Below are 15,358 nucleotides of genomic sequence, written 5' to 3'. Positions count from 1 at the left end.
GGCAACATGACTTCTCGCAGATGCCCTCAGAAAGAAAAGGGCATCCATCAGTCCAACAAGAAAATCACAACCACTGCCAGGAAACCCACCCGGCACCAAGAGCCAGGCTCTCTTGCAGCTCCCAGTCAGCCCTGAGGCTGTGGCTGAGGACAACCTGCACTGCTTCACCACTGAAGTTAAAAACCAGATTCAAAAGCCTGGCTGGGTCTTGCAATTGCTGCCACTGGCAGCCTCGGGGGCGAGTGTCAGGGCGGCCCTAGAAATGGGCAAGTTCATGAAACCTGGGAAAATGGTGCCAGTCGTGGCCGGACACTACTCTGGACACAAAGCCAATCCTCATGAAGAAAACTGATGATGGCACCTCAGACCACACCTGCAGCCACGCTCTGGTGGCTAAAAAAGACCATTATTCCCACAGTGACAGCTGCCATGGGCAAGAAGATTGCCAAGAGGTCAAAGGTCAAGTCTTTTGTGAAGGTTTATAACTATAATGACCTCATGCCCACAGAGTACCCTGTGGCGATCCCCTTGGACAAAACCATCAGGTTTTCAGAGACCCTGCTCTTAAATGCAAGGCCCAATGGGAGGCCAAAGTCAAGTTCAAAGAGTGGAACAAGACTGGCAAGAACAAGCGGTTCTTCCAGAAGCTGTGGTTTTAGATGTTTTTTGTTTCAGTCACTAAAAAAAAAACCTAGATTCATGAAACTAATAGTACACCAGCCAAAATTAACTACTTTATTTGGTTTATGTTTTCAATTCCATGAAGCATTCCTTTCCTTAGGCTAAAAGTCACAATATCTGTTAGTCATTATCAGGCCTAATATTTAGAAGTGTTACTAACTGGTTTACAGAGGGACAGAGGCAGGTAAAGAAGTAAGGAGGAAAAACAAAAAGAAAAAGAAAAGAAACTGTCTTACTAAGATAGCAAAGGAAGCACTGGGTCTAAGAGGTTTCTAGAAATGAATGCAAATTGTTTTAATCAATTTATATTTCAATTTATTCTTTTTTTTTTTTTTTAAGAGACAGGGGTCTCACTATGTTGCCCAGGCTGGCCTTGAACTCCTGGGCTCAAGACAGCCTCCCGCCTCTACCTTCAGAGTAACTGAGACTATAGGCATGTGCACCACCATGCCTGGCGCACATAAATTTCCTTGAGAGGTCCTTTTTTCACTGTTTTAAGTCTGCATTCTTATGGGGTCATACTCTGCTGCCCAGGCTGGAGTACAGTGGTGTGTCATCCTGGCCCACAATAACCTCAAACTCCTGGGCTCAAGCAATTCTCCCACCTCAGCCTCCCGAGTAGCTAAGACTACAGGCACATGTCACCATGCCTGGCTAATTTTATTTTTTGTGGAGACAGGGTCTCAGTATGTTGCCCAGACTGGTCTCAAACTCCTGGACTCAAGTGATCCTCCCACCATGGCCTCCCAAAGTGCTGGAATTACAGGCGTGAGCCATCATGCCCAGCCCTGCATTCTTTTGAAACAGTTTAAGCTACAGGAAGTCCTGGATATACCTAATGTGTTATCACATTTGCCTTGCCTTTAAAACCCTCATTCTGAATACACCATCTATGTAATGACTCGCCCAGGTTGCAAAGACAGGAATATGGTGCCACTAACATACATGAGCCACACAAATAACTAGGACCTCAAGCAATATGAATAGGACTAGATTTCAGATGACTAAAATTTCCTGTTACTCTTAAAAATCCCCAGTTTAAAAAAAATAGGCTGGGCGTGGTGGCTCACACCTGTAATCCCAGACCTTTGGGAGGCCGAAGCCAGCAGATCACCTGAGGTCAGTAGTGTAAGGTCAGCCGAGAGAAAGGAAGAATAGACCCAAAGTCAGGCGAGTAAGTTTATTGAACCTGCCGGCTGCTCCACCACAGAGGAGGCAGCCCTGAACTTACAAAATGAGGGGTTTATACGGGGGAGAGAGATCCTGGGGTCGTTTGTTGGTTAACTTTGCCATGTATCACCTTGTGACCTTTACGGTAGCAGCTAGATGAAGGAACTTACAGGAGGCTGCAAGCAAAGTTTGTTTAGGCTTCCCACAACCTCCCTGTGTGGTCCGGATGGTTTGTAATTGTGTTTTGCTTATCACAGGAAGGTCTGATAAGTGAAGTTTCCTGGCTTCAGGGGCGCCTAGATAAGGGCTTAGAAATGTTAAAGGGGCTCAGGGGGAGGGGTGGGCAGCACGGAGAGGTTTGGGGGAAGTGTTGGCAGTACCAAGAAGCTTTTTTGGGGAGGTTTCTCCCTAACAAGGAGTTCAAGACCAGCCTGGCCAACATGGTAAAACCCCGTCTCTACTAAAAGTACAAAAATTAGCCGGATGTGGTGGCACGCACCTATAGTCCCAGCTACTAGGGTGGCTGAAGCAGGAGAATTGCTGGAATCCAGGAGGCGGAGCTGCAGTGAGCCGAGATCATGCCACTGCACTCCAGCCTAGGTGACAAAGCAAGACTCCATCTCAAAAAAAAAAAAAAAAAACAAGCTTTGTCCTTCAGTTGACTGTCACTTTCCCTCCACTTCAGTGAGAACCTCAAGGCTTGATTTGATAATGACTACTACCAGACTAAGATGGTAAAGATTTTAGAGATAAAAGAAGTGGCCCTGGGCTACTTAGTTGAAATGGTTATCAGCACTGATCTAACACACTGGCAAAGGAAGCCCTGAGAAAAAGGAAATTATTGTCAACCAATCTATCTGCCATTCCCACCTCCCTTGTTCCTTGATAAAATTTTAAATTAAGTAACTTATTAACATGTACAATGTTTTTAAGTTATAATAAACTACAAGGGATCGGTTAAATAAGCCACCACACATTAATATTAATACAATCAAATAGTACGCTGCCATCAAAAACGACGATCGGTAAATATCTGTGTCTACTGACACGAAAAGATGTTATAGTATAGTAAGCACTGTTAAGTAAAAAACAAGGGTAACAACAAAACAACCAGGCCGTTATGTTTGTAAATTTTTACTTTTATAGATGAATAAAAAATACAGAAAAATAATACATGCCTACATAACCGTGATTGCTTCTGAATGAGAATACAATTTTTTTTCCTTTCTGCTTGTCTATATTTTCCAATATTTTTAAACCGAACAAGGTTTGCCTATATAAAGGTAATTATTTAAGTTATTAAATCAGAAAATAAACTTACCCAATATTCGCTCTAGCTCTTCACACCGCTTCACCTCACCAACAAATTTTCTTTGGAAAGAACTTATGTTCTGGTTGAGCTGAGAAAAGGATGAAAAATATGGTTTAAATTTCTAAAATTTAAAAATACTTTTATGTAAAAAATAAAACATCACCACAGTTTGGGGGATGTACACTCTTGTATACTATTGAATGAAACTATAAACTGACACAACTTTTCTGGAGAGCAATTTGTCAACTGTTACCAAAAAAGCCTGAAAATCCAGCCGGGCCAACACAGTGAAACCCCAACCCTGCTAAAAATACAAAAATTAGGCCAGGGCAGTAGCTCACGCCTGTAATCCCAGCACTTTGGGAGGATGAGGCGGGCGGATCACTTGAGGTCAGGAGTTCAAGACCAGCCTGGCCAACATGGTGAAATCCCACCTCTACGAAAACACAAAAATTAGCCAAGCATGATGGCAGGTACCTGTAATCCCAGCTACTCGGGAGGCTGAGGTGGAAAAATCGCTTGAACCCGGGAGGCGGAGGTTGCAGTGAGCCAAGATCGTGCCATTGCACTCCAACCTGGGCAACAGGGCAAGACACTATCTCAAAAAAAAAAAAAAAATTAGCCGGGCATGGTGGCGCACCTGAGTAATCCCAGCTACTTGGAAGGCTGAGGCATGAGAATTGCTTGAGCCCGAGAGGCAGAGGTTGGATGGAGCCGAGATCGCACCACTGCAATCCAGCCCAGGTGACACAGTGAGACCCTGTCTCAAAAAAGAAAAAATCCTGAAAATGATTATTTGCCCAGCAATACCCCATGAAGAAAATTTAACCTAAGGAAAAAGCTGTGGAAACAGATAAAAATCTATCTATGACAACATCAATCTCAGGGAAAAAGAAAAAATGTAACCCAAAAATCCAACAATAGAAAACTGGTTCAAGAAATTACAGTAGCATAGTTAAAGAAATTATAGCCAGGACAGCAGCTCGCGTTGATAATCCCAGCAATTTGGGAGGCTGAGGTGGGAGGACTACTTGAGGCCAGTAGTTTGAGGCCAGCCTGGGCAACATGGTGAGACACCATCTCAACAAAAAATAAAAAATTAGCCAGGCCTGGTGGTGCACGCCTGTGGTCCCAGTTGCTCAGAAGGCTGTGGCAGGATTGCTCGAGCCCAGGAGGTCGAGATTGCAGTGAGCAGTGATCACACCACTGCACTCTAGCCTGGATGACAGAGCAAGAGCCTGTCTCAAAAAAAAAAAAAAAAAGAAAGAAAGAAAAGAAAAGAAATTACAGTCTATATCCACACAATGGAATGCTACTTAGCAATAAAAAGGAATGAACTACTGACGCATGCAACAACAGGGATGACTTTCTTTTTTTTTGAGACAGTTTCGCTCTGTTGCCCAGGCTGGAACGCAGTAGCAGGATCTTGGCTCACTGCAACCTTCGCCTTCCAGGTTCAAGTGATTCTCCTGCCTCAGCTTCCCAAGTAGCTGGGATTACAGCCAAGTGCCACCACGCCCAGCTAAATTTTGTATTTTTAGCAGACGGGGTTTCACCATGTTGGCCAGGCTGGTCTCAAAACTCCTGACCTCAGATGATTCACCCACCTCGGCCTCCCAAAATGCTGGGATTACAGGCGTGAGCCACCACGCCCACCCTGGATGACTTTCATACTAAGTGAAAGCAGCCAGACACAAGAAGCCACATACTGTGTGATTCCACTTACATGGAATGTCCAGAAAAGACAACCCTAGAGGCAGCAAGCAGATTAGTGGGTGCTGGGGGTGCAGGGGTAGGAATAAGGATTAACTGTAAATGAGCATTAAGGATCTTCTGGGGTGATGGAATGTTCTAAAACAATTGTGGCAATGGATGCATGACTCCATAAACTCTTTTTTTTTTTTTTTTTTTGAGACAAGGTCTCACTGTCGCCTAGGCTGAAGTCCAGTGGCGCGATCTCGGCTCACTGCAGCCTCCGCCTCCCAGGTTCAAGCAATCCTCCTGCCTCAGCCTCTCGAGTAGCTGGAATTAAAGGCACATGCCACCACACCCGGCTAATTTTTGTATTTTGGGTAGAGATGGGGTTTCGCCATGTTGCTCAGGCTGGTCTCAAACTGGTGGGCTCAAGTGATCTGGCCGCCTCAGCCTCCCAAAGTGCCCGGATTACAGGTGTGAGCCACTGCACCCGGCCTCCATAAACTTTCTAAAAATCATGGGTAAACTCTACCATACACCTCAATAAAGTTGTGTATATATGACCAGGTATTTGATTATATTATATTAAGAAATGTTATTTAAATTTTCAGGTACAATGTTGGTAACAATTTTTTATCTTCTAGACCAGGCCTGGTGGCTCATGCTTGTAATCCCAGCACTCTGGGGGGCCGAGGTGGGCGGATGACTTGAGGTCAGGAGTTTGAGATCAGCCTGGCCAACATGGTGAAAGCCCGTCTCTACTAAAAATACAAAAATTAGCCAGGCGTGGTGGTGTGTGCCTGTAATCTCAGCTGCTCAGGAGGCTGAGGCATGAGAATCACTTGAACGTGGGAGGCAGAGGTTGCAGTGAGCCAAGATCGTGCCACTGCACTCCATCCTGGGCAACAGAATGAGACTCCATCTCAAAAAAAAAAAAAAAAAAATTCATCTCTTAGAGATACTTGTTGAAAAGTTAAATTATATATCTTGGATTTGCTTCAAAATGATCTAGTCTGGGAAGTGAGATAAAACTAAGTTTACATTTATGGGTACATGGGGGTACACTGTACTCTTCCCTCTACTTCTTATAATACAAAGTTTAAAACAATTTTAAAAAGTTGTAAAAGAATATTTAATAAAATTAGGAAGTTAGTCATGATTTCTGTGTAAAGCAGATTAGGATGTTTTCAGTGTGGTTCAAATTATATAAAAATACATATATATGGGTACATATACATTATTAGAGAAATGTTGATTGTCCAGTATTAGCCAAAAAGTTAAAGGTAATTTCTAGGCGTTGGGATCATGCAAGGTATGTTACTATTCTTATGTTTTCCACATTTCTCACACTGATCATCTATTACTTTCATACTTTAAAAATTTACAGTATATCATTCATGTTGAAAGCCATTTAAGACACGAAATTTATCTTTATTCCATCCAGGATTTGTACTGGGCACTCTCAAGAAACAGTTAAGATACAACTTGACATGAAACTGCTCAATCTGGTAAGTGTCTACTCAGTGTTTGACTCAGTTCTTGTTCATTTTTTGGGGATTTTTTTTAAAAGAACCAGAAGAAAGGTAAAAATTCTAATTTCACTTCTGTTTGTCACCTTCTCATTTGTTTCTGGAGGTCAAACTAAAAGTACCCACTTCCAAGTTACTAATGATTCAGACACAATCTAGTTCTATGGAACTTGTTGGAAAGGAAGTTCTGTGTCTAAAGCTGTCACAGGATACTACTTCTCAGCTTTCATTTTCTTCCTTCAATATCAAATAGTGATTAACTCTAAATGGACATGATGTTTCTACAAATAGTAGAATCTTTATTTATAAAGAGGTAAATTTCTGTGGCAATAATACAAACATGGATTTCACATACATACACCACCATCACCAGCTTACATATATTAACTTTTTTTTTTTGTTTTTTGTTTTGAGACGGAGTCTCGCTCTGTTGCCAGGCTAGAGTGCAGTGGCGCGATCTCAGCTCACTGCAACCTCTGCCTCCTGGGTTCAAGTGATTCTCCTGCCTCAGCCTTCTGAGAGTAGCTAGGACTACAGACACACCCCCACCATGCCCAGCTAATTTTTGTATTTTTAGTAGAGACAGGGTTTCACCATGTTGGCCAGGATTATAGGCGTGAGCCACCACGCCCAGACATATTAACTTTTCTTTTCTATTGTGTGGTTTCTTTTATAAATTTTGGGGTTTTTTTCCCTTTTAGGGCAGTACCCTAATTCAAGGCTAATGGAATAAGGTACATTTTAATGTAGATTCAATTCAAGGCACATTTAACCTAGTAAAACCAGCAGAGAAGACCTGGTGCTGTTTGTTCTGATATTCACACCCATTGATACTCCCACTTCAGCTGAAGGACTAAAGAGGAAACCTGTTCTTAGACTGAGAACTGTAACAAAAGTGAGAACTTTCCCTTCAGGGAGTCCTCCCCATCAGCTGAATGACCTTTCTTTTCCAGGTACTTCCCACTAGCTGTCACCATGGAAGTCACCACCTGCCCCCCTTTCCCTTGCAAGGGTTACTAACAGTGATCCCATCTGGTCACCACAAAGTCAGTAGGAAACTCAGGCTGAAGACACACTGAAAACCTAGCACCACACAAGAACTCATCGCAGCGACCTTAGTTTTACTTCCTTCTGGAAAAAGATGAACAGCACTTTCTTCTCCTTTCACTGACATTCAGTTGAAAAGGATCCCAGGTACACTCTATGACTGGAGGTAGTGGTGCTTATTGAAACTGGAACCTTTGTAGTGATTAGTACGTTTGCTCAAACCTGTAAGACTGAAGTGTGATAAGTGTCTTGGCTTGAGTACTAACCGGAAGGAAAACATCTACCTGTTACAAAAGTAGGAGCCTGCTGCGCCTGCAGCTGTTGCCTGAATGTTTTGGGTGCTACTCACAGATCAGCGCAGCATCCATCAGGTGAATGGGTACAACTGCAGAAGTGGCTCCAGGAAGCAGGACCCGCCCTGCATCTTACCTGCACCCTCGCCTGTCACTCAGGAGTTTCTCCATGACTTTGCAACTGCCTTATGGGACTGATCTGGTATTAGATATCTGATATCAACGGATATCAGATCTGGGGTAGGGCTGATACCTCTTGAAATTAAGGACACCTTAGGAAGATTAAGGGAAACAGTCAGATGAAAGTGGTGGCCAGGAAATAAAATGTTCGCCTGACTGGATTTCAATTCAGTCAGTAAGTACTTGCTTCACGGTCTCCCTTCCACACCCTGTTCTTTGCCTTCTTAGCACTTATCACAGCTCATAATCAGAGTGTGTTTAATCTGTCTCCTCCCACACTGGAAGCTCCAGGAACACAGGGACTGTGTCTGCCTTGCTCACCACCGAGTCTCCAGCACCAAAAACAGTGCCTGAACATAGCGGGCAGTCAAGAAAAGCTTGTCTGTTCATTCGACAAATGCCTATCGATGCCAATGACTGCCAAGGACTGCGTTAAGGTACTTACTCTCAGAGGCTGACAGTCCCTTGGTGGAGACAAACAATAAACAAGTAAATGGACAGACAGACAAACAAATGTTTATTATTACTTGTTGGGGAGACAGCTTCCACTCGACAAATAATGACTGAGTTCTTAAGTCCTTATACACAATGGTATGTACAGCATTAAGCATCAGTGACCAAAACAGACAAAAATCCCTCTCCTCAAGCAGATGACATCCAGCTCCTTCCCATTTCAGGCTCTGTCTGGGCTCCTCCTGTTCCCTCCAACAAGGACCCTCTCCCCAGATCTTCCCCACGGCTGGCTCCTTTCTATTTGGGTCTCAGCTGAAATATCACCTTCTCCGGGAGGCTTCCTCGACTATCCCTTCAAACGCACCTCCCACCCGAATCACCTTCACATCACCCCGTTTTTTCTTTATGGCAAACCTTTTTTGGTTGACCTATTTATTTGGTTAATGTGCCCCCCTAACCCCCGTAAAGTTCCAAAAGGACTCCAAGAGGCCTTTGTGGGATTTGTTCTCCCGCTGAGCTCGGTGCCCCAAGCTGATGAAGACCACACAGAGGCGATCCTAACTAACTGGGGCAGAGCAGCCGCCGACCACACAGACCGCCGGCGACCCTGGAGTCAGCCCCGCGCTCCGGGAAGCTTTGGCCGCTGAGCTGGGGCGTCATCTTCCCCGTCTGGGCAATGGGGACGGGGCGCGCCCTTCCTCGGTGCTCCCAGCGGGAGGGCCCCAGCGATGTGCGGGATGGGGGGCGCCAGGAGAGCAGGTGCGGCCCGCGTCTCCCAGGCGACACTCACGTCTCGGAACTGGACCAGGCCCTTCTCGCCCAGGGCGCTGAGGCACTCGTAGGCCGTGCCCGACTGCAGGAAGAGCTGCGCCAGGCACATGGTCTCGCTCCGGAACAGGGACCCCATGGCGGGCCGATCGGCGCCCGGAGGGGCTCGACGGGCGGCGGCGGCTCCGAGCCGCGCGGGCCCGCACACTCAGCCGGTGCGGCCCGGGCCTCGAGCTCTTCCTGTGGCCTGGCCGCGGCCCCGCACCACGGGGCTCCAGGTTGCAGCGGCCACCCCGGTTCTGCCACCGCGGCCGCCGCTCCAGCTGCCGCCACAGCAGTCCGCGAGGTCCCGCCCCCAAGCTACCGCCGGTTCCGGTTCCGCCCCCGCGTCCCGCCCCCCCCGCCGGCCGACCAATGGGCGCCCAAGGTTGCCGCCGCACGCCGTGGCGGCAGGGCCAACCAGCGCGAACCCAGCGGGTACGACCACTGCAGCTGGCGCTCTGCTGGACCGGACGCAGAGCTGCATCCCGCGCGGCTCCCCGGCTTTCCTGGAGGAGTCTCGCCGAGTGTGCACGCCGCGAAGCTCACCCGTTCCTAGTGCGCGACCCTATGCTGCTGCGTGTGTGTGTGTGCGTGTGTGTGTGAGAGAGAGAGAGAGAAAGAGAGAGGGAATCTCGCCCAGTCCCACAGGCTGGAGTGCAGTAGCGCGATCTCGGCTCACTGCAACCTCTGTCTCCCAGGGTTAAGCGATTCTCCAGCCTCAGACTCCCAAGTAGCTGTGACTACAGGCGCGCGCCACCGCGTGCAGCTAATTTTTTTGTATTTTTAATAGAGACGGGGTTTCACCATGTTGGCCAGGCTGGTCTCAAACTCCAGACCTCAGGTGATCCGCCTGCCTCGACCTCCCCAGTGCTGGGATTACAGGCGTGAGCCACTGCGCCCGGCCCTGCTGCTGGTTTTTTATGGATAGAGTTTCCCTCTGTGGCCCAGGGAGGAGTGCGGTGGCGGCACGAGCTCGGCTCGCTGCAACCTTGACCTCCTGAGCTCAAGCGATCCTCCCACCTCAGCCTCTGGAGGAGCTGGGATTACAGACGCGCGCCATCACACCCGGCTAATTTGTTTTTAAAATGTTTGTAGAGAAGGGGTTTCATCATGTTGGCCAGGCTGGTCTCAAACTCCTGAACTCAAGCGATCCTCCCGTCTTGGCCTCCCAAAGCGCTAGGATTACAGGTGTGATCCGCCGCCTGGAGGGATCCTGGGCTTCTTCGTGAAGTTGGAGTGTGCAGCCAGCATCCCAATACAGTTTTCAAACATTTCCCACCGACCTCGCAAGACTCCTCCTGCTCAGTTGCAGTCTCCCCTTCCCGCCCAGCCTGGCCACCACAGGACAATTTTGTCTCAATAGATTTGCCAGCTGCAGGCTTGTCCTGTCGATGGAATCACACAGCACCTAGTGTATGTTCCCCACACTGACCGGGAAGCAGGGGCTCCCTCACAGACAGCAACCTCACCGCTGTCCCAGTCGAGTCTCTGCTTACATATCCCCTTCCTTGAGACTGTCTCTGGCCCCTCTACTTCGGAGTCACATCCTTGTTCTACTTCCTTCACTGCACCTGCCACCATCTGAAATTATCTTGTCTGTGTGTTAGTGCCAGTCTTCCCTGCTAGAATGGAAGCTCCACCAAGGTGGGGGGACATTGTTTCTGCCACTGTGGTATCTCCAAGCCCCAGCACATAGTAGCCACTCAATAAATAGTTCATGAATGCATACATAAATGTATAAACTTAGAAAAGTTAAAACCATAGACACCCCAGATCCCATTCTACTGCCAAACTGAGTTTTTTCCTTCTTTTAAGTACAAAGGTGTCCTCACAAAGCCCACAAAATCAGGCTAAATTACCTGTCATTTGGAAGTTTTAAATTTATTTTCCATAAATACCTGAAATCCAAAGCTAGTTACACTAGGCTGGGTGCCCTGGTTCAGTCCTGTAATCCCAGCACTTTGGGAGGCTAAGGCAGGTGGATCACATGAGGTCAGGAGTTCGAGACCAGCCTGGCCAACATGGCAAAACCCCGTCTCTACTAAAAAAATACAAAAATTAGCTAGGCGTGGTGGTAGGCACCTGTAGTCCCAGCTACTCAGGAGGCTGAGGCAAGAGAATCGCTTGAACCTGGGAGGTGGAGCTTGCAGTGAGCTGAGATGACACTCCTGGACTCCAGCCTGGGCAACAGAGTGACACTCTGTTTCAAAAGAAACAACAACAACAAAAAGATACAGTGAGAACTGTGAGGGTGAATTCAAATGGCTGAAGTTCAGACAATAATTGACTCAGACCCCAGCTCCATCAGTCCAGTACTGACCCAGATTCCTGAGTCAGCCCTAGAGGGGTCGGGTGAAGGCCCAACACCACCACAGTACAGATGCTGAAATTCACAGTATTTCCATCATGCAGATACTTATGACCTCTGCAGTGACTAGCTCATCCCCCTATTTGAAAATGGACTCAGGCCGGGCGCAGTGGCTCACGCCTGTAATCCCAGCACTTTGGGAGGCCGAGGCGGGTGGATCACAAGGTCAGGAAATCAAGACCATCCTGGCTAACACCGTGAAACCCCGTCTCTAGTAAAACTACAAAAAATTAGCTGGGCGTGGTGGTGGGTGCCTGTAGTCCCAGCTACTCAGGAAGCTGAGGCAGGAGAATGGCGTGAACCCGGGAGGCGGAGCTTACAGTGAGCCAAGATCGCGCCACTGCACCCCAGCCTAGGCAATAGAACGAGACTCCGTCTCAAAAAAAAAAAAAAGAAAATGGACTTAAGACTGGAGGAAAATTCGAAATTCCCCCTGGGCAGGAACTCTGCAGTGAAGATGAAACAGCACATTTTATGTGGTGCTGGGTATCAGCAGGCACTAGGAATTCGATCAAAAAGTATAAAAGGGAAAATAATCATTTTTCAAAATTAGGCTTAAATAACATACAAAATCCATCTGAAACAACTAAGTTACCTGGCACTCAAAGAAAACTTACAGGTGATGTGCCATGTGGCCACTGTAGGACCGTGGCTAAAAACATCTATTCCAGGGCTGGGCACAGCAGCTCATACCTATAATCCCAGCAGTTTGGGAGGCTGAGGCAGGTAGATCACTTGAGCCTAAGAGTTCAGGACCAGGCTGGGTAACATAGGGAGACCTCCTTCTCTACAAAAAAAAAAAAAAAAAAAATACAAAAACTAGCCAGGTACAAGCCTGTGGTCCCAGCTACTTGGGAGGCTAAGGTGGGAGGATCACTTGAGCGCAGGAGGTCGAGGCTGCAGTGAGCCGTAACTGTGCCACAGCTCTCCAGCTCTCCAGCCTGGGTAACAGAGTAAGACTGTGTCTCAAAAAAAAAATAAATAAACAATTCCATTCTCCCCACTGAGTGGGGTTGACTGTTCCCATGTGAGGGCCCATGGGAGAAATTTGTCAAGACTCAGCTAGGAAAAACTGTCCTTCATTGATGAACCAGTTAATTTTTAATGAATAGATTTCATAATTCCTATAGCTAATCGTTCTTGGATTTTTGTAAACTGGGATCTTGGTTGGGCATGGTGGCTCCTGCTGGTAATCCCAGCACTTTGGGAGGCTTAGGTGGGAGGATCACTAAAGCCAGGAGTTTGAGACCAGGCTGGGCAACATAGCGAGACCCCCGTCTACTAAAAAAAAAAAAAAATAGCCAGGCGTGGTGGCACACACACCTGTAGTCTCAGCTACTTGGGGGAGAATCGCTTGAACCCAGGTGTTTGAGTTTACAGTCAGCTATGATCGTGCCACTGCACTCCAGCCTGGGCAACAGAGGGAGAACCTGTCTCTAAAAAATAAATAAATAATGAATTAGGGGTCCGCCTCTGCTAAATGCAACCTTTGGCATATATTTTAAGGGCTCACATGTGCCCCTGGTTTTGTTTTACTTTTCTCTTATTATTTTCCTCCCGCAGCCCCGACATCTTTCCCCACCAATTATTTTGTGGTTTTGTATTACATGCATTTTTAAGGATTTCTTAATCCTTTCTATGGAATATGGGAAACATCAATCAACACAAATGTATTAAAAACTAAAGAAAAGACTGATTCTCTCTGGTATAAATAAAACTCCTATGACTTTAACTAATTTGTGATAAGCTAAAATTTCTAACATTTCTTGAGTTCTTCTCATGCATTTTATTCAGTCCAGGCCAGCGATGAGAATATTCATTCTGCATTGGATAGCTACATATATGAATTAAAGTCACAGGGCACTTAATAAAAATTTTCTACAAAAATGAGACATTTCATTTATTAAAATTTTATAGAGAAGCATACAAGACTACAACAAATCACTGAAGTCAAGGTCTAAAGTCTTTGAGAAGTCAGATGGACTGGACGCAGTGGCTCACGTCTGTGATCCCAGCACTTTGGGAGGCCGAGGTGGGCAGATCATCTGAGCTCTGGAGTTACAGACCAGCCTGGGCAACATGGCAAAACCCCGTCTTTACCAAAAATACAGCCAGGCGTGGTGGAGCATCTGTGGTCCCAGCTACACCAGAGGCTGAGGTGGGAGGATTGCTTGGGAGGCAGAGATTGCAGTGAGCCGAGATTGTGCACTGCACTCCAGCCTGGGTGACAGAGTGAGACCCCGCCTCAAAAAAACAAAAACAAAAACAAAAAAGGCCGGGTGCGGTGGCTCATGCCTGTAATCTCAGCACTTTGGGAGGCCAAGACGGGCGGATCACGAGGTCAGGAGTTTGAGAGCAGCCTGGCCAATACAGTGGAACCCTGTCTCTACTAAAAATACAAAATTAGCCAGGCGTGGTGGTGCATGCCTGTAATCCCAGTTCTCCGGAGGCTGAGGCAGGAGAATCACTTGAATCCAAGAGGAGGAGGTTGCGGTGAGCCGAGATCACTTCAGCCTGGGCAATAAGAGCAAAACTCCATCTCAAAAAAAAAAAGCCAGGTGGTTGTCTAACTATAGGCTTTGCATATTCTGGTCCAGGGGTTGCTGAGGAACAAGGCCAACGTGAGGAACAACAGCAACAGTAAGCCCTTAGCAACACACTGAGAATGCGGCTCCCCTGAAAAACAATGGACAAAATTAAACCGCAGTATTTCTTAACTCTTTTGATAACAGTGTAGGTATAGGCTGGGCGTGGTGGCTCACTCCTATAATCCTAACACTTTGGGAGGCCAAGGAGGGCGGATCACTTGAGGCCAGTTCGAGACCAGCCTGGCCAGCACGGTGAAACCCCGTCTCTACTAAAAATACAAAAATAGCCAGGCGTGTTGGTGCTATAATCCCAGCTACTCCAAAGGCTGAGGCATGAGAGTCGTCTGAACCCAGGTGGCAATGGTTGCAGTGAGCTGAGATTGTGCCACAGCACTCCAGCCAGGGTGTCAGAGCAAGACTCTGTCTAAAAAAAAAACAGTGTAGGTAGAAATAAACTAAGCCAAAACAGTAATGGTGATCACTTCCAAGTGGCAATATTATCCGTACATTTTTTTTAAGTTTCTATATGTTTTATGCTTTCTGTAACATTTAGACATCATTTTAAAATTTTTTTAAATTGACATAACATAATTGGTCATAGAAATCTGTTTTACCCCACCTTGATAATACTGAGTCCATGGATATAGAAGCTGCGGCCAACACACGTCATTTCTGTTGCAGTCATACTCTGTATAATTGATCTGGAATCTAGAAAACATTTTAGAGGGTTACAAAAACTACAAGTGAGAAGTATCAGAACTTGATTAAAGGAATAAACTTCCTATTTTCAAATATATATTTTTCTGCTTCCTAATGTCAACTAGGTGAGCAACTGGAGTACCTCGTCAGGGGGCGGGGTAACTGTGCAGGAATCTTAATAAACTGGACGGATGCACTGATAGGGAGAAGGTCGGCCTTGTGCTTACAGGTAAGCCCACACTGGTACTGCCAGTTCACTGAGGAGAACCTAGGAGGGAAAGATCACATGGTCAGCATAGCCACCATTCAGTTCTATTCCACCAAGAACAGCAGATAATGGATGCAATCACAGTATAACCTGAGGTTCTCCTAAAAAGTTTCGCATTCTACCTGGGCTGTTTTTTCTTTGTATTTGTCCATGGTCTTTGACCATTTCCACAGACAGATCCAAAGAGAAGAGAAACTCCTAATAACCCCTCATGGGCCTGTCGCCCAGCAACATCTGCCAGTCTTGTTGTCAGTCTCACTCCTCT

The 15,358-nt window shown here is 46.5% G+C and overlaps 2 protein-coding genes and 1 pseudogene across 6 annotated transcripts in view; 1 reads left to right on the top strand and 2 right to left on the bottom strand.

The window, feature by feature from the left end:
* The window catches only part of ATP6V0A2 (ATPase H+ transporting V0 subunit a2), a 45,097-nt gene extending 35,584 nt beyond the window's left edge, over positions 1-9,513 (bottom strand). The window contains exons 1-2 of one of the 2 annotated variants that reach the window (XM_054443984.2): positions 9,151-9,513; positions 3,173-3,251 (exon numbers count right to left, since the gene is read on the bottom strand). In XM_054443984.2, coding sequence (XP_054299959.1) covers positions 3,173-3,251; positions 9,151-9,267 — 196 coding nt within the window. In that variant the 5' untranslated portion in view covers positions 9,268-9,513. The remainder of the gene's footprint in view (positions 1-3,172; positions 3,252-9,150) is intronic. The other variant, XM_054443986.2, reaches the window with a different exon arrangement.
* LOC129010136 (large ribosomal subunit protein eL27-like) lies at positions 263-659 on the top strand (annotated as a pseudogene).
* A 3,899-nt stretch (positions 9,514-13,412) lies between the features above and the next one.
* TCTN2 (tectonic family member 2) overlaps positions 13,413-15,358 on the bottom strand; it is a 38,359-nt gene continuing 36,413 nt past the window's right edge. For all 4 annotated transcript variants that reach the window (XM_054444604.2, XM_054444605.1, XM_054444606.1 and 1 more), the window contains 3 exons: positions 14,968-15,093; positions 14,746-14,834; positions 13,413-14,214 (listed from right to left, as the gene is read on the bottom strand). In XM_054444604.2, coding sequence (XP_054300579.1) covers positions 14,105-14,214; positions 14,746-14,834; positions 14,968-15,093 — 325 coding nt within the window. In that variant the 3' untranslated portion in view covers positions 13,413-14,104. The remainder of the gene's footprint in view (positions 14,215-14,745; positions 14,835-14,967; positions 15,094-15,358) is intronic.

Source organism: Pongo pygmaeus, chromosome 10, assembly GCF_028885625.2.
Source record: "Pongo pygmaeus isolate AG05252 chromosome 10, NHGRI_mPonPyg2-v2.0_pri, whole genome shotgun sequence".
NCBI classification, from domain to species: Eukaryota; Metazoa; Chordata; class Mammalia; order Primates; family Hominidae; genus Pongo; species Pongo pygmaeus.
This window is presented reverse-complemented; position numbering and strand designations above follow the sequence as displayed.